Raw genomic sequence first — 18,863 nt, forward strand, 5'->3', positions numbered from 1 at the left:
TAAGAGCCGTGGGTTGAGATAGAGACGGTTTAATAAGAGAGAAGAATAACAATAGTGATAATAATAATGGTAAGAGAATATACAGAATATATAAAAAACAAGTGATGCACAATGCAATTGCTCACCACCCGCTGACCGATGCCCAGCCCGTCCCGAGCCGCAATCATACAGCCCGAGCTGCGACCACTCTCCCCGAGCTGCGACCACTCTGCCTGCGACCGACCGACCGAAAAAAACCCCCCGAGCATGACGTTATATAGTATGGAATAGCCCTTTGGTCAGTTTGGGTTAGCTGTCCTAGCTGTGCTGTACTCCCAGCTTGTTATGCACCTGGCTGAGCAGGAGAAGCTCAAAAAGTCCTTGAGTAGTTTGAGCACTACGTGGCAACAACTGAAAACATCAGTGTGTTATCAACATTCTTCTGGTACTAAATCCAAAACACAGCACTGTGCTAGCTACTATGAAGAAAATTAACTCTATCCCAGCCGAAACCAGGACAGTTCTGCAAAACTGTGGGCCTTCCTTTTGCTAGGTTGCACAGTAATATACAGAAGTTGTCATTTTACTGAAGGAGAAGCAAAATGCTTTCACATTCAAACATGATATGGATAAATGGGAAGATTAACTAAGGGGATTTATTACATACTTGCTGTTCTTGGTCCCACTATGCAAGGGCATGGATAGACAAGCATAAGAGGTAAAATTTCAAACTATTCTTAAGTTATGAAATGGTCGTAACAAGAATAGATTCGTTCAAAGGGCACTTCTAGCACCATACTTTTATTTAGAGGCAGCCTGGGTAAATTTTACTCTAAAATGCAATTCCTCTGGTTTTTTATATAGGTGTATTAGTTTGTTCCTTAATGATTAACTAGTCAGAAACCTTCCCTAATTGATTCTTTTTCCAAAATTCTCTTCTTCCTCATTTCAGCTGAAAACAATGCGAAAGGAAGATTACCAAAAAATAATAACTGACCTGGAGATCCATTATCAAGAATTCCTAAGGAACAGCCAAGGCTCAGAGATGTTTGGCGATGAAGACAAACGAAAGATCCAGACTCAATTCACTGATGCTCAGAAGCACTACCAAACCTTGATTATACAACTGCCCAATCAACCACGGCAGCCACAAATAGGTTTGTCATCCTTCTGGTTTTTGTAGAGATTGTACTGCCTGGGTTTCTTTGTTTGGGGGGGTGGTGCTGCATTCTTATTGTGTGAAAATGTTCTCATAAACATATGAATGGAAACATGTTCAAGAATTGTGCTGCTGTCTCCCAACATAACAAAACTGTCTATGCGCAAGGAAGAGTGTGTTTTGTTCTTCCTTCCTTTGGTGTGAGTCTGGGAATAGTCCTCTGAAATTCATGGAACTTGCTGGGAAAATGAGAGTAATTTAGTCCATCTGATGTGTTTTCAGTTATTAGGAAGCAAAACTTCACTGTGGCATTCGAGGAAACAACTTTCTCTTTTTGTGAAGGGAAGATTTCATTACTTGAAACAGTTGCATAAGGGCCCAGATTTTCTACCTGTTCTTAGTTCTACAGATCAGATCGGTGCTTAGGTCGCTTTGGCACTGCATTGGCTTTCTATATGTAGTCAGTTCTCTGGCAGTTGACATTTACCCAATTCATTTTACAGTGGTCCCATCCGAGACCTGTCCTGTGGGTTCCTCAAGTACCGTTATAGTTAATGAGAGAAACCGAGAGCATGAGAAGCAGGAGGCCTGGCTGCTGATGGAGCTTCAGAAACTTCGGCGTCAGATTGAAGCTTCTGAGACTCGCATGGTTCAAAGAACTCCTCTTGGAGTGGATCAAGGGGCTGTGCATGACTTTTCAGTCAGAATAAAGGATTTAGAGGTAACTCTGGATCCAGTTTTTTTTTGAGCATCTCAAGCTCAGTATGGCTCTGTGCTGCAGAGCATGCTGCAGTTGTATTTCTGATCAGCTGGGAAAGACACGCATCCATGCGCAGAAAATTCCCAATTGGAAGCTAACCATGATGATTTGGATTGGAGTTTAGCTCCTAAAGTAGAAGAAGTTGATTCTTGGATTTTAGAAGTAGGATTCTGTCAGGCAAAGAATACAGAAAGCCTGATGTCAAGTGGACATGAGCTCATGTTAAGCCTCATCCAGGTTAAAGCAGTATTAATATCCTTTTGCATGGACCCCACTTTACCACCTGCCTCTGAAGTTCTGTCTGTGGGGTGCAGAGAGGATAGATGAGGCTTACAAACTCTCTCCCTCTCCCAGTTCTTAAAATTTGAAGGAGACCATAGAGAAAAGATGAGTAAGAAAAGAGAACAGGTTCAGTATATGAGAAATTCCCCTGAGGCAATGAGGTTACAAAGGTTTTAAGAGCAGAAGGACCTTACCATGTCTATTGAGTGCAGCAGGCAGCTGGCAGTAAAACTCTCAACAGAGCTGAGTTTCAGAGTGGATGAGGTGCTTGGAAAGAGGCATTACCTATTGTACACCATGAAAAAAAGAAACTGCCCAGTGTTACTTGCCTTGAAGAAAGCAAGCTCAGGCACTGCTTCAGTCCTCAGTCAAGCTGGTTAGATAACAGCAGGCTATTTGGATAAGGAAACCAACTGCGTATGTGCTGTAGAATGATCATTCAGCCACCAAAAATGTGTAAATCAGGCATTCTCTTTCCTTAGGGTGTGCAGAATGACTCTCAAATAATGGCTGAAACCCTCAATAAGCATAAGGACTTGCTGCCTAACTTCAGAGGCTCTGAAAAGTATGTGTACTTGCAGTCAGAGATAAATGCCCTATTTCAAAAACTGGAAAATATTAATGGTGTTTCTGCTGGCTACTTAGACAGGTAAGAAAATTGAGGTTATAGCAATAAATCATTCACTTTCTTCCATAATTCTGAGTCCAGAAACCTGCCTTTTGTTACCAGTAGTGTAAAATTACACCTTCTTTCCTACAAATGCTGTCCATGTGGGTGGAAACAGACACTTATACGAATTTTTTCTCTTTTGTGGGAGACTTTAAAAAAAAAAGTGAGAATCATGGGTATCACTGAAATTTCTTCTGTATCATCTATTCTCTTTTTAACTAATGGTCTGCAATTAATTAGAAATACCACCTTTCCTACCCCAGTCCATAACAGATTTGTCTTGTATTATTTATTTTAGCTTGAATGCACTGAGGTGTCTGCTCCAGGTTATTCTACAAACAGAAGATGTGATCAGAGTTTTTGAAGTCAGACTGTCTGAAGAGGAGACTGTTCCTTTGGATCTTGATAAAGTAGAGGCTTATCGGGCTTGTCTGAAGGTGAGAGGCCAAGACCCAAGGACACAGCAAGGCAAAATTTGTAGCTGTCAGCACTGCTCTGTTGACCTGGGTGAAACCCTTCCAAAACCATAGGAGATGGAAATGCTCATCCTGTCATAGTTTATGACATAGACATACAATGCTTTTGCAAATTATTGGAAGGAATGTATGGGTTATTACTTCTTCCATCCCCTGGTTGTTGCTGCCCCCACAGCAAAGCCAGTGGCATGGGAGGTCTCCATAATCCATTTCTGTACAAAATTATCTGTGTTTATTTGCATCACTTATGAAGCTAGATTTGAAGGCAATAGTTCCTTTCTTGCAAAAAGGCTTGTTAATTGCCCTTGTCATCTAGTAGTAACAAGCAAATTTGAGTATTATTTTGTGTCCTGGTTTCGCTGTAGAGTCCATTTCAAATCTTACAGTGAGAACTATCCATCCTGTACAAGGGGAGAAGGCAAAAAATAACTGCTTTGCGGAGCACAAAGTTGGCTTGCAGAACCAGAACTTGGCCTGGCGTTGAGCTGATCCTTTTGTGCACTGAATGCCTTTGGGAAAATAAGGACTCTTTCATTCTTTCTTGTTCTCAGGTGTAGTAGGGAAAAAAGTGTGTAGGTGGCACAAATGGAGCACAACCAGCTTACCTTTTTATCATGTTAAATGAGAGCTGCAGTTCAGTTGCTGAGAGTTGTTCTCAGCTGGTGTAAATTTCAGCTACACAAAAAAGAAAAATGCTTGAGCATGTTATCAAAGGATGCAGTCATCCTTGTGCCTGGGGGATGCAAGGCAGTCCACCACCTGCACTGTGTATGCCATTTGGTGATGCCCCACAGTATGTCAGTATGTGCACGCAAGCGTGTGTGTAAAGAAACATCTCCATGGAAGATGTTTATAAAAATGTAAACAGGAAAAAAGAAACAGATAACATTTTTAGATAACATTTGAAAACATGGATATGCCAATCCTGAGGCTTGATTCCACAGCTGCTGCAAGAGCAGGAATCTTTTATACTTCAATGAAATTTTCTAGTCAGTTGTTTGCAGGAACAAGCAAGACAGGCTCTTCCCTTTCTTTTTTGGTAAGCACTCTACATAGTTCTGAGAAACTGAAATGTTAGCTACAGAATATGACAGCAGAGGGCTTTGGTTTAGCAAATTATTTAAGAGTGAGCCTAACTTTAAACACATTCTTAAGTCAAACTCTGTTGACCAAAGTAGGTGTTTCACTTTAAATATATTAAGTCCAGCTGACACCAGTGTACATACTTTACTGAATTAGAAACAAAATCTTTAGATCCCAATATATTGTGCATGCTGTTGATGGCTGAATTTGAGTGTCCTCTCAAGAATAAAATGAATGACAGCATTTTGCTTTTTTCTCCAGAAAATGAAAGCAGACCTAAACATGAAGAAGTCACTACTGAATGCCCTGGAAAATGAGTTGCAGAAAACGCTTCAGATTCACTCACAGTCTTGCCAGGCATATACCCTGTATGACATGGACATCGGAAAGTTCTGTGACAAAGTTACTCAGCTAATAGACCGCTGGCAGAGAGCTGATAAGCAGATAGATAACAGGTTTGATCATATTTCCTAGTAGTTTCTTCCTTACTGCTATTGCTACTAAGATCATCTTAACAGTGAGTCTAAAAGAACTGGTGTGCACTCATCATCACTTCCAGAGGACAAATGATGACTTTAGGGCAATAAGACTAGAGCAACTGTGAGTAGGTTGAACATAATCTAAAAGGGACTGTGTAAGACCAAGCAGGAAAACAAAGTTATTAATGTAAATGTATAATCTACATGCTAAGGAGTTGTTCTAATTTTTTTTTTAAATTATTATTGTTATTGCTAATGTTGTTGAATTAAGTACTACCAGTCAGCATTTTCCCCCTCAAACAAAGCAACCCAACTATAAAGGGTTAAAAAATTAACACTAAGAATTAAGTAAAAAAAAACCCCAACTTTTTTTTTCTAATGCTTTGTTGAACTGAATGCATATTCTGATTATTTGTGGGTTTTTTTGGGATGTGGTTTGTTTGGCCTGAAGTAAAACCAAAACAAAAATGTAGTCCTGTTAATAAAAATTAATGGTTGATGGTTGTTTTGCTGAAAATTGAGAACAAGAGTATTGAAATCAGTGAACTCGATTCTTATTGCTGCAAGGTTTTATCCATCCCTTACTTGGTTGACAGGAAGTGCCAGCCTCTGGGTATCGCAGAGGTACTCAAAAGTGAGGCACTAAAAACCCATGTTGGGTGACTAATAACCAATACAAGCCTCATTTATTTGAGGTTTTTGTTCAGAATCTCCTTTTAGAGCTTCCCATAGTTTTACCTAGTGTCTCATTTCTGAAAAATGTTTAAAGAGAGAGAAAGAGAATGAACTTTCCATTCTGACAGTTTTCCCTGTTTTTTTCTAGATCATGGGATTTAGAAAGGCAGATCAAACAGCTGAAAACTTACCGAGATCTCTACCAGGCCCTGTGCAAATGGATCTGTGATGCCAAGCGCAGGCAGGATTCTATCGAGTCCATGAAGCTGTGCGATTGCAACGCTATTATGAGATATCTACATGATCAGAAGGTATGTGGTTCCTGAATGAGTTGTCTTCAATTAGGTAGATTTTAAATTGTTTTGCTATTCAGAAAATACCAGTATCAATGCAGTCTGCAATACAGTGGCCTGCTTTGAATTACAAAGTATGCAAGTTACCAAAAAACACCACATGTGTAGAAGACAGGAGAGAGGAAATAATATTATCCTCATTACTTTCTGTCAGCACTGCTACAGATTATGAACAAGACCGGTTTTGGCTCCTACACGATCACTGACACTTTTACACATCAGCTTTAAATTAATTCAAGGGACTGTATGATGATGCAACTTATGGGACAAATTATACCGCAAAAATAAAAAGTGAGGAAGTATATCTAAGCTAAAGTCAAGGAACTCTGCCACCCCAGCTCTGGGGCCTGTTCAGTTGCTAGGTGTTCTTTCTGAGAACAACCTTCTCATGCACAGAGAGCTTGCCATTGTAAAAACTGCACAGCAGGCCATGTCAGGTCTCAGCCTCTGGGATTGCAGTGGTCTCGTACTGCAGGTACCTTCTGATGGAGGCAGCGTGTACAGGAGGAAATACTGGCACATCTTGAGGGAGTGCTTCACAGCTCACTTTTTTCTTGACAGAACTTGCACAGTGAAATCTGTGGGAAGCGAGACAAAGTTGAGGAGCTTCTCAAGCATGCAGATCAGTGCTCAGCTGCAATCAAGGTACTTGGATTTCAGCATTTTTACAGGGTGTGGTTTTTCATGGTCAAGCACATCCCATTGTCTCTGCTCTGCTGGCAGGTGAAATGTTGGCTTCCTGATGTGTGTGTGCAGAAATTGCTGGGGTGGTGTGTACAAAATATAATGAAAGCAATTTGTGGACTTGCCACCTGAAGACCACAGGGTCATGTGGGAGATACCAGTGAAAGTTCTCTTCAGGAAAATCAAAGCCTCCTAGCTAGACCAAACTTTTCAATCCACATGTTAAAAAAATAAAGGGAGTAGAGAACAGATTGGTAGCTTAGGAATTAGCTCTGATTAGGATCTGCTCTAGGAGGCAAGACAAATGCAGATTAGCAGGGGGAATGATGAGCAATAGCCATGAAAACAAGAAGATACACAGGGAATAGTTTTGTGGTCTTTGCATTTTTGTCACCTTTATATCCGTGCTTTCTCCAGCTCAATCTTACTTTCTGTGACAAAGATCTTGCTATATATGTGGCAAGGCATATGTGGTATGAAAGAGATGCAGAGCCAGTTATTTCTGATGAAGTTTTGGTTGATAATGGTACCTAGACCAGTTGCTGCGATGAATCTTTTTCACCTCTGGGTAGCTCTCAACTAACAGAAACATGTTTCTTCCCTTTTTTGTAAAATGTTTTTTCTCCTTTTCCCTTTGTCATTCTCCTCCTGAGTCTCCACAGTGGTACTTGAACTGATGACCTTCTGTTTGTGATAGAGGCTCATCTGTACATGGCCAGAGATATAAGCAAGGGAAAATGTAGCTTTTTTTTTAAAAAAAACCAAAATAACCCCAAAACTTTATTTGCATATTGGGAAATCCAGATTCATAGAGATTTCCTTGGCAGTTGCTAAATGGGTCTTACCTTTCCCTGTTGTTTTACAGGATTATGAACTACAGGTTGCTTCCTATAGTTCTGGCTTAGAAACGTTGCTCAACATACCTATCAAGAAGAGTGTGGTTCAGTCTCCTGCAGTGCTGATTCTGCAAGAGGTATCTTTCCTTCCTCCCCATCAATCTTTTGAATACATTTGTTTGTCCATATGGGCCATTGTGAGTCATATCCAGCTGTGTTCTGATAATTAGCACTGTCATTGGTAATGTGTACTAAGCATGTAAGCACAAGGAATTAGTGCAGAAGTCTCTATGCTGTAAAATCATACTTGGGCTCATTTAGGCAGTAAATTAGCCCTCAGGAATTTACCTCATTCCTATTCAATGTCCATTGCATACATATTGTGAGAAAGTAAGATTCATGCCCCCAGTGGTTTAGTCACTTTCAACCTGGGAATTAACTACTATTAAAGATTTAGCTTAGGTTACTTGTGATTGTTAGACAGGAAGAGCATGATGAACCAGGGGTGAAGCCTTGGATTTAATATCACAGCAGCCGTGGGGGAAAATAATCTTGAAAAAGAAGGTGTGGGTTTATCAGAAGGGAGAATTTATACATTTGGGGTCCCCAGAAAGTCATGTGAATTTGTGAGGAGGAGACTGTGCTTTTCACCTTGTCAAGTGATGTTTTCTGAAGTGGCTTGGAATCCTTCAAGTGATCTGTGACATAGGTATGCTCATATCTAACTCTGTAGTACAAGCTGCTAACAATTCTCTTTCTTTTCAAGGCTAGTGAGGCTCAGTCTCGCTACATAGAGCTTCTTACAAGATCAGGAGATTATTACAGATTCTTAAGTGAGATGTTAAAGAGCATGGAGGACTTGAAGGTAATCTGACTTTTATTTTCCTTACCTTCTATTTTTACCACAGGTTAGCAAGCTATCACTGATCAAAGACTTTCTGCTTAAGTACAGTGTGAAACAGTCTGCAGAACTAAATCCTGAGCTCCTGAGTGTCCCATGAAGGAGGCATACAAGCAGTTTCATGCATCTTTTTGTCAAAGAGTACCATATCATGCAAAGCTACCTCCAAGGCCATGTGTGAGGTGGAGAACATTATCCTTCTTAGTAATTAGGAGGTGCTTATCAAAGCATGCAAGAGGTCCTTCTCTGCCCATCAGAGCCTTGACCTCAGTGAGAGTACAGTTACCTCAGTGCTGAAAATGTGCTCCTCATGGTTAAGGGGCCCACCTCATTTCAGGCCGTATCTACAGTGTTTCAAATGGAGTAACTCCTGATTTGATTCAGCTCAGTGGAAACAGAGAGGCCCATTTAAGAGGACACATATATGGAATGTGAATCACCTGTCTGAAAATTGTGGAGGTTCTAAATGAGGCTTTTAAATAGTTTGCTGGTACATCAGATGTTACTATCTGTATTGCATCTCTCTCCTCCCATCAAGTACCATTTCCCCTCTGAAAACTCATTATGCTGATTTCTGAATAAGGTTTGACTCTGAAGGAATACAGATTCCAGAATTTGTCTTGATGACATTAAATAAAAAAGGATTTTGAACTCTCATTGAAGCAGATTAAAAAAAGGCTTTGTAAGTTGTCAGTGTTACAAATGTATATTGTATTGCATGTGATGATTTTGAAACAGTTGTCACAAATGTTTATGTGGGGTTTTTTGTTTGTTTGTTTTTCTGCTATCCTTTTGCAGATGAAAAACACCAAAATTGAACTCCTGGAAGAAGAACTCAGGCTTGCCAGGGATTCAAATTCAGAGACAAGCAACAAGCATAAATTCCTGGAGCAAAATCTGCAGAAGTACCAGATGGACATTTCTCAGCTTAAGGCAAAGCTGATGAGTTTGGAGGAGATGAAAAGACAAGCTGAAATGGATGGAAATTCTGCTAAGCAAAACCTGGACAAATGCTATGCCCAAATAAAGGATCTAAATGACAGAATAACCAGGTTGACTTATGAGATTGAAGATGAGAAAAGGAAAAGGAAGTTGCTGGAGGATAGATATGAGCAGCAGAAGAATGACTATGACCAGCTGCAGAAAACAAGACAAAATGAGAAAGACAGCCTTGGTTGGCAAAAGTTAGAGTCGGAGAAGGTCATCAAGGAGAAGGAGTACGAGATAGAAAGATTAAGGGTTCTTCTTCAGGACGAAGGCACACGGAAGAGGGAGTATGAAAATGAGCTGGCTAAGGTAAGAAACCAGTTTAGCGAGGAGATGAGTAATTTAAAGAACAAGTATGAAACAGAAATTAATATTAAGAAGACCACAATCCAGCAGATAGCTGCACAGAAAGATGATGATGCAAAAGGCCTCAGAGCCCAGGTTGACAGACTGACAAGAGAAAACAGAGACCTTAAGGATGAGATTGTGAGGCTGAACGATGCCATCCTGCAAACCACAGATCAGCGGAGGAGGGCAGAAGAAGATGCTCTTCAGCACAAGGCTTGCAGTTCTGAGGTGTCACAGCAAAAGCATCAGCTAGAGCTGGAGCTGAAACAGATCATTCAGCTTCGTGGCGAAGACAACTCAAGATACAAGCAGGCTCTTGAGGAGGCTGCCTCAACTATTCAGGATAAAACTAAGGAGTTGGAAAGGCTGAAGGTTCAGCTTCAGGAAGAGGCTAAAAGCCGATGGGAACTTGAAAATGAATTGGCTAAGGTAAGGAACAGTTATGATGAGGAAATTATTAGTTTAAAGAACAAATATGAAACTGAGATTAATATCACAAAGACCACAATTCACCAGGTCACCATGCAAAAGGAAGAGGACACAAATAATTACAGAACGCAGCTTGATAATGCCATGAGAGAAAATAGGAATTTGTGTGAGGAAATCAGGAGACTGAAGAATACAATAAGTCAGACAACAGATAATCTACGGAAAATAGAAGAGAATGCTCAGCAGCAGAAGGCAGCTGGCTCAGAGCTTTCTCAGAAGAAACAGCAGCTGGAGATTGAGCTAAAACAAGTTATTCAGAGGCACTCTGATGAAAGCATGCGATACAAACAGTCGCTTGATGATGCTTCTAAGACCATTAAGGAAAGAAACAAAGAGATCGAAAGGCTGAGAAAGTTGTTGGATGTAGAAACAAGTCAGAGAAAAGAAGTAGAGGATGAGAACAGTCAGTTAAAAAGAGTCCAGTTTGACCTACAGAAAGCGAACACGAGTGCTACTGAGACAATTAACAAGCTGAGGATCCAAGAACAGGAGCTGGCCAGACTGAAAATTGACTATGAAAGAGTTTCACAAGAGAAAAAAGGCAGGGATCAAGAAAGTGCAAAGTTCCAGAGCACTGTAAAAGACTTGCAGATCCAGAAACATAAGCTGGAGGAGGAACTTTGCAGGCAGAATAAAAATGTAATGGAGGAGACGTCCAGGAGGAAGAAACTGGAGGAAGAAATAGAAGGCATGAGGAGATCTCTCAGAGAGCAATCGGTTAAAATAACTAATCTCACACAGCAGATAGAGGAAGTGTCTATTGTAAAGAAGAGGAATGAAGATGACCTTAGACACCAAAGAGAAGTATTAGATGGTCATGTGAGAGAAAAGCAGAGATACATGGAAGAGATAAGAAAATACACATCTGATATTGAGACTTTACGCCGTCAGTTGGTCCAAGAACAGGAGCAATTAAAACAGGCTCACCTACGATATGAGCACTTACAGAAAACCTCTGAGGAGAAAAGCAAAAACTTGAATGAGTGCAAAATAGAAATTGAAAGGCTTCAGTCTCTCACCGAGAACCTAACCAAGGAACACTTGTTGCTGGAGGAAGAGCTGCGAAATGTTAGATTGGAGTACGATGACCTCAGAATGGTCAGAAGTGAAGTTGATGAGAAAAATACTGCCATTGTTGAACTAAAGAATCAGCTTCAGACGAGCAGCAAGCAAACCCTGGAACTTCAGGGGTTGATTAATGATTTACAGAAAGAAAGGGAAAAATTGAGACAGGAAATTGAAAAATTCCAAAAGCAAGCTCTAGAGGTATTCACACATATTTTGATCCCAGCTTTACTGTCTCTCAGATACATAGTTAATTGTAGTGTCCGTTTGAATCAACTTAATTCACACTTTTCTGTTCAAGTTCACTGTACTTGTGTCTAATATCCCCTTTATGGCCCTTCCTCTAGTTAGTTTTTAAACAGAAATGGCAGGATTTGGCCACTTTACTATCCTCTCTACTCCCTGGGAGCTGTGCTAGGGAGCCATAAGCAGTCTTGCTGTCTAGCTGAGCATTGCCCTCAGCCCTTGTCCCAGGAGAAAACCTGGGTCTCTGCCAAGTCTCCACCAAACCATCCTAGGGGGAAAATAAGAGTGCACGGAGTACCACTGTGCTTTAGCTGTACCCCGCTGCCTGTGTTTTCCTCAGGCTGTTTCAGCCAGGATGGGTTAAAGCAGTCCTTTGAGGCTGACCTGAGTGGTATCACAAACTAAACCAGCTAAAAACCCCAGAACCAACAAGCTGTCAAAGTGCTGCTGAGCTGGGTAAGGTGTTGGCTACATGTGAGGATTAAGGATGATGTTGTCAGCTGTACCTAAGGTACTTAAAGCCTACATTTCATCGACTGTTTTGGGGATTTGTGTTCCTAAGTCACTAAGGGCATTTGCAGATTTTACTATTGGCCCTTATCTCTTAAACTTGAGGTGACAGCATAAACAAGTTAAAGAAAACATTTTCCCATATTTCATTCTTCTGCCTTGTTTCTTTTCCGGGGAGCTACTGTTTAATTATATACAAGTGAGCACTTGTGAAAATGTTTCTTTGCTTTTTCCTATACTTGCCCTTTATTTCTTTTCTTATTCCCTTTCTCAGCTATTTTTTCCTTTATTCAGCTTTTCTTTATTTTAAAAATCTCAATACTGATTTTTAAAAATTATTAATATTTAGGATTATCTCACATCTGTGCATATATATATATATGCATGTATTACAAATAATAATAAACTTGTATTCCATTTAATATGGACTGCATACAGATATGCTTGTAGGTGTTCGTGTATGTGTATGCATATATGAAGGCATTAAGTGAATTAAAATGTAAAGCAATACAGGTAAAACTGTTTGGGGTAACATGTGAAGCTAATAGGAAAGCGAAAGTTAAGTCATATATTTCCTTTCTATCCATGTGTGACCAGACCTTAGCTGATACAAATTCACCCAGGTTAGTGGGACTATGCTAGGGTACATCTGCTGAGCATCAGACTCTTTATGAGTCTTGAATGCTCTGTGTATGTGTAGATGTACTATGAGAAGTATTAAAAAGTTATAAAGAAAGAGCTAACTAAATCAGCAGAAAAATAGGGCTATGGGTAACAATGGAGTCTCTGGCGGTACGAGAGACGCTGCTCAGTGAAGGGACAATGTACCTTCTCTGGCTTATGTGTATCCATTGTCTTGGGTAAGGCGCTGCTGCGACTAGCATGTTTTACAGTGGCAGGTTGCTGCAGGTTAAATGACAGGCTGAAGAGCATTGTAAGTGGAGAGTGTAACTCTAACCAGCAGGAACTCTAACCATCCTCTCTTGGTTTATTTCTTTTTTAAAATTTTAGGCATCCAATAGGATTCAAGAATCAAAAAATCAGTATACTCACATCATGCAAGAAAGAGAAACCTTGCTGATAAAAATGAGTGCTTTGGAGCAAGACAAAGCCAGGCTGCAGAGATTAGAAGAGGAGCTGAACCGACTGAAAGTTACCCTGGAATCAGAGTCTCGTTTGAAGCAACGCCTGGAAAGTGAGAAGCAACAAATCCTGAATGACCTCAATCAGTGGAAGAGCCAGCACTCCCGGACAGAGGAATCCATAAGGAAGATCCAGTGTGAGAGAGAGAAGAGCGAGAGGGAGAAAAACACCCTGAGGAGTGAGATTGAAAGGCTGCAGATGGAGATCAAACGGATTGAGGAGAGATACCGGTGCCGACTGGAAGAGACCGCTGTCAAAAACCAGTCAGAGCTGGAGTCCGAGCGTCTCAGGCTGCAAAGAGAGATCGAGAAACTCAAGCAACGCCCATATGGGTCCCACAGATCTACGCAGACTGAGGAGGACTTTTGCATTGATGCCTCCAAGTTGCTGTTCAGTGGACTGCGGAAGAAGATCACAGCAATGCAGCTGTATGAGTGTCAACTGATAGACAAGCTCACACTGGACAAACTGCTGAAGGGGCAGAGGTCAGTGGAAGAAGTCACAGCTGACATTGAACCCTACCTCAAAGGAGCAGGTGCTATTGCAGGGGTGTCTCTTTCACCCAGACAGAAGTACTCTTTTGTTGAGGCCAAACGGAATCAGCTGCTTACAGCAGAAAATGCAGTCCTGCTTCTAGAAGCCCAGGCAGCAACAGGAGGCGTGATAGACCCACACCGAAATGAGATATTAACAGTGGACAGTGCTATCGCCAGAGATCTGATTGACTTTGATGACAGAGAACAAATCTATACAGCAGAAAAGGCTATTACAGGATTTAAAGATCCTTTCTCGGGCAAAACCGTGCCAGTATCTGAAGCCATCAAGAAAAACTTGGTTGACAGAGAAACTGGGATTCGTCTGCTTGAAGCCCAGCTGGCTGTAGGAGGGATTGTGGATCCTGTCAACAGTGTGTTCCTACCCAAAGATATAGCTTTATCCCGTGGGTTGATTGACAAAGACCTGTATAGGATCCTAAACAACTGCCAAGGCACTACAAAGAACTTCGTTGATCCCACCACCAAAAAGGCAGTCACTTACATGCAGCTGAAGGAAAAATGTAGGATTGAACCACACACCGGTCTGCTCCTCCTCCCAGTGCAGAAGAGGAGTATGTCATTCCAAGGGATCAGGCAGCCCGTCTCAGCGGATGCACTGCTCGAGGCTGGAATTATTAAGGAATCAACAAGGAACGACCTGGAAAGAGGTGCAATTACAGTGGAAGAAGTGAGTGAGAGAATTATTGATTTCCTTCAGGGCTCTAGTTGTATTGCGGGTATCTTCAATGAGGCTACTAAAGAGAAACTTGGCATTTACCAGGCTATGAAAATAGGTTTGGTTAGACCAGGGACAGCCCTTGAACTCCTAGAAGCCCAGGCAGCTACAGGGTTCATAGTGGATCCTGTCAGCAATGTGAGGCTGCCTGTTGAGGAAGCTTACAAAAGAGGCCTTGTTGGAATTGAATTTAAAGAGAAACTTCTATCTGCTGAAAGAGCTGTCACTGGCTACAAAGACCCAGAAACTGGAAACATCATTTCTCTGTTTCAAGCAATGAACAAAGAGCTCATAGAGAGAGGCCATGGCATTCGTTTGCTGGAGGCGCAGATTGCTACTGGAGGAATCATTGACCCCAAAGAGAGCTACCGCTTGCCAGTAGAGACCGCCTACAAGCGTGGCTACTTTAATGAAGAGCTCAACCAGATCCTTAGTGATCCAAGTGATGACACCAAAGGGTTCTTCGATCCCAACACAGAGGAGAACCTGACGTACTTGCAGCTGAAAGAAAGATGCATAAAGGATGACGCAACAGGGCTCTGCCTTCTACCCCTGAGAGAGAAGAAGAAGGTGGTGCACACCTCGCAGAAGAACACCCTTAGGAAGCGCCGGGTTGTCATTGTAGATCCAGAAACAAACAGGGAAATGTCCGTGCAGGAGGCGTACAGCAAAGGCCTCATAGATTATGACACCTATACAGAACTAGCTGAACAGGAGTGTGAGTGGGAAGAAATAACAATTACAGGATCAGATGGTAGCAGTAGAGTAGTCCTTGTCGACAGAAAAACGGGTAGCCAGTATGACATCCAAGATGCTATTGATAAAGGTCTGGTTGAGAGGAAGTTTTTTGACCAGTACCGTTCTGGCAGTTTAAGCCTGACGCAGTTTGCAGACATGATTTCGTGCCGCAACGGCACTGATGAGGTGTTTCGGCATGAGTCGGTGACTCGGTCTCCCACAGTGCTGAGTGTCAGGAGTTCTTCCTCGCTCATCAGGAGCGGTTCTTTCTCAGAGACCCCAGAAGAGTGCAGTCCCATTGCAGCCATATTTGACACAGAAAACTTGGAGAAAATCTCCATTTCGGAAGCTATACAGCGGGGCATTGTGGATAGCATCACCGGGCAACGGTTACTTGAAGCCCAGGCCTGCACAGGGGGCATAATATGCCCTACCACAGGCCAGAGGCTTTCACTTCAGGAAGCTGCCAGTCAGGGCATCATTGATCAGGATATGGCCACACGGCTCAAACCAGCCCAGAAGGCCTTTATAGGGTTTGAAGGCATAAAGGGTGGACGCAAGAGGATGTCAGCAGCTGAAGCAGTGAAGGAAAAATGGTTGCCTTACGAGGCTGGGCAGCGGTTCCTTGAATTCCAGTACCTCACTGGAGGTCTCGTGGACCCAGAAGTGCGTGGAAGAATAAGTACTGAAGAAGCCATTAGGAATGGATTGATTGATGGTCGCGCTGCCCAGAAATTGCAAGACACTAACAGCTATCCCAAAATTCTGACCTGCCCCAAGACCAAGCTGAAAATATCCTACAAAGATGCAATGAATCGGTCGATGGTGGAAGACATCACTGGGCTTAAACTCTTGGAAGCAGCCTCCGTTTCATCTAAAGGCATATCCAGTCCCTACAATGTCTCCTCTGCACCTGGATCACGCTCTGGCTCTCGCTCTGGCTCACGTTCAGGCTCACGCAGTGGGTCTAGGAGGGGAAGCTTTGATGCATCAGCAAGCTCTTCATATTCTTACTCATACTCAACCTTCAGCAGTGGGTCTATTGGGCGCTAATAAAAGTGAGGGAACGTGTCTGCATTTTAATAGCATTTAGATCATTCTATATCCCTGTTCCTAAAAAAACCCATCCCCAAAACAGCAAAGCAACCCAAAACAAAACCCTTAAGTCTTTTCTAGGTGTGTTCAACTTCTCTTCTGAAAAAGCTGTAAAATGCTTGAATGCAAATTTATGGAATATAGATTAGGGGATGCAAAAAGTCGTATTTGTGAATTTTGAGTTTCAGTTCCCATTTCCTTTTAGTGTTTAGGTTTTAATTGGTCTCTGTATATTTTAAAAACTCTCTCATGTGCCTTCTCCTGTTATCTGTAACTGTCAACCTGTAAGCTGATAACTGAGGTTTGAAAGTCTTGCAGGACTACTAATTTTTTTCCACATCATAGACCTTTTTCAATTTGCTATTATGAAGAAAAAAATCTTAACAATATGGACAGAAAACACCTTTAATATTGGTTTAGGATCTATACTATAACATGAAAAGCTCTGTCTTCCAGATGCTCTACTTCTCTGTGTTTGGCTAGCCATTTTCTTAAGTATAACTTGGTGGATATAAAGGGCTGTTATTAAGCTGGGCTTTTGTTTTACTGTTACCCATATATATTTTCTACTGTTTTGCTTGATTTCCATGTAACGGAAAAAAGAATTCTTAACTGCACCAAGTGAGCTATTCTGGGCAATAAACTTTTGAAGTTTTAAAGTATTTGTTGTGCACTTATTAAATTTCAGCTATGGACATTCTTGGAGGTACAGATTAGAGAAAGAACCATTTTAAAAAGTAGTAAATCCTAGCTTTGTCATGAAAACAGTGTACAGGCACATTATTTTTCATGATGCTGAGCCATCATTTTTATGGATGTGGACTTCTGATTCTGCATTTTCAGTAGGAAAATGAAGATGGCACCAATAATGGAAACTATGCCCCTAGAAGCAGAAAGCCTGTTTCCAGAGTTGGTTATAGACTGGATGATGACCAGAAGTGTATTTCTTCTGCTCATGATCCAGCCCCTTGTCTCTGCAGCTACAAGGGACTGAGTCAAATTCTCCCTTACACATCTGTGTAACTTTGGACACCGAGCAGAACAAAGCTGTAGTGATGGGGCATAGCCGACCGGTATGGTGGCACAGGAGGATCTGTCAAAACCTGAACCATTGCCTCCTGTAATGTCTTCCCACCTCTTCTGCTGGCTCCTGAAAGCCTGGGTTGAGAAAACAGCAAGAGTGTATCAGTCTTTGCATGACACCTTGCTGTTGTCTGTTCTACATAGGCTGTTGGCAGCCTGCTCACTGCTTTTATCTGAGCTGAGAAAGCTCCTGAGCTGAGAAACCAGAGCAGGACAAACTGACCACGGGATTGGAGGACACAAGGTGCTTTGAAGCCGCTTCAGCTGCCATGAATGTTCTTCAGCCAGAGCAGAAAATTACTTGTATACATCAAGACTGTTCTGTCCTCTCCTGTTGACCACACAGTGCAGATACCTCTGGGTAGGCACCGTGTTCCTAGCCGGGTGATCGCTTACAAGAATTTGGTATGGTTTGAGACAGCTGCTGGTACAGAGTTATAATGAGAAAACTATTAGTACTATTTGCCAGTATCTGAAATAAATTCTTCCTGTAAGTGGTTGAAAGTGTTGCCTGAAGCACATACCTGCTTTTAACCAAGTACCACATAGGAACTCCACCTGGTTATGAATTTCATCAGTTGCTACAGATAAAAAGAAGCTGACGGGCACAAACGCTCATCACTCTTAATGATGGTGCCTAATTTTTGTAGCATGTTCCTTTTCTGCAGCGAGGAATAGAATGACTTTTGATACTGCTGTCTCTGGCTAAAATGTACCCTCTACCTTGAAAAGCATTTCGTGAAGATGAGAGCTGCCTATAAAATCTGCCATATATAAAGTGTCCTCAGCTACGGGACTAAGAAATTAAATGGGCTGGTACCAGTTGGTGGTAGAGACCTCTATAGAAAGTAGGTAAGAAAGTGCATCCCATCTCCTAGGAAACTCCACAGCTTCTGAGATTTCTCTCTACAGCTGAAGTTCATTAACTGTGCCATAGAGGAACACCCAGTGTCTGGATGACTTTTTGACTGCTAAGGAGAAATAGCCCTGTAAAAAACTCCACTGTTTTATTTAATCCCAGGCTGTTTCTGAAGTTCTAACTGGCTAGGAGGTTCATGGGCTCTACAGTAAAGGTAAAATTGGTCATTACCGAAGGAGAGTCTGCTGTTGGGTGCATGCACCCCGGCAGTATGCATGGGCTGGGGAATCCTGTGCACTCTTCATGGCAGAATTGCCACAGGACTGGGCTTATGTTTTGCACAAGATATTCCTGGCATCCCTGGTAGGTTGTTTAAAGCTCCATCTTTACACAGAACCTTTTTTACTGCTAGATCTACCTTCTGGCCTACTGCGGTGGCCTAAATACAAGACCCATCTCCCAGAGACGATGACAACGCTGCTTTCTCCTTGCATACCCTCTGGCAGCAGATGCCAGTATGGCATTAGTCGTCTGTGCCCTTACATGGCCAGGGCTGTCTGGTGCAGGAGACCCAGGTGCCCAGGGCCTGAGTAGCAGCCAGAGTAGGCAGCAGGTGGGGCAGGTTACTGATAACATGGGGTGCTAAAGAGAGAAGTGGAGAGTTTTCCTCCACTGTGAAAAAATGCTGAGG

General features: G+C 42.0%; 1 protein-coding gene across 1 annotated transcript in view; it reads left to right on the forward strand.

The window, feature by feature from the left end:
• The window catches only part of LOC104127689 (desmoplakin), a 36,562-nt gene extending 20,374 nt beyond the window's left edge, over nt 1-16,188 (forward strand). Inside the window, exons 15-25 of the mRNA XM_009640377.2 lie at nt 932-1,136; nt 1,642-1,859; nt 2,663-2,829; nt 3,149-3,287; nt 4,671-4,864; nt 5,712-5,874; nt 6,478-6,561; nt 7,466-7,573; nt 8,203-8,301; nt 9,136-11,427; nt 12,994-16,188. Coding sequence (XP_009638672.2) covers nt 932-1,136; nt 1,642-1,859; nt 2,663-2,829; nt 3,149-3,287; nt 4,671-4,864; nt 5,712-5,874; nt 6,478-6,561; nt 7,466-7,573; nt 8,203-8,301; nt 9,136-11,427; nt 12,994-16,188 — 6,864 coding nt within the window. The remainder of the gene's footprint in view (nt 1-931; nt 1,137-1,641; nt 1,860-2,662; nt 2,830-3,148; nt 3,288-4,670; nt 4,865-5,711; nt 5,875-6,477; nt 6,562-7,465; nt 7,574-8,202; nt 8,302-9,135; nt 11,428-12,993) is intronic.
• Nucleotides 16,189-18,863: the final 2,675 nt, after the last annotated feature.

This window comes from Egretta garzetta, unplaced genomic scaffold (genome assembly GCF_000687185.1).
Source record: "Egretta garzetta isolate BGI_Z169 unplaced genomic scaffold, ASM68718v1 scaffold246, whole genome shotgun sequence".
Lineage (NCBI taxonomy): Eukaryota > Metazoa > Chordata > Aves > Pelecaniformes > Ardeidae > Egretta > Egretta garzetta.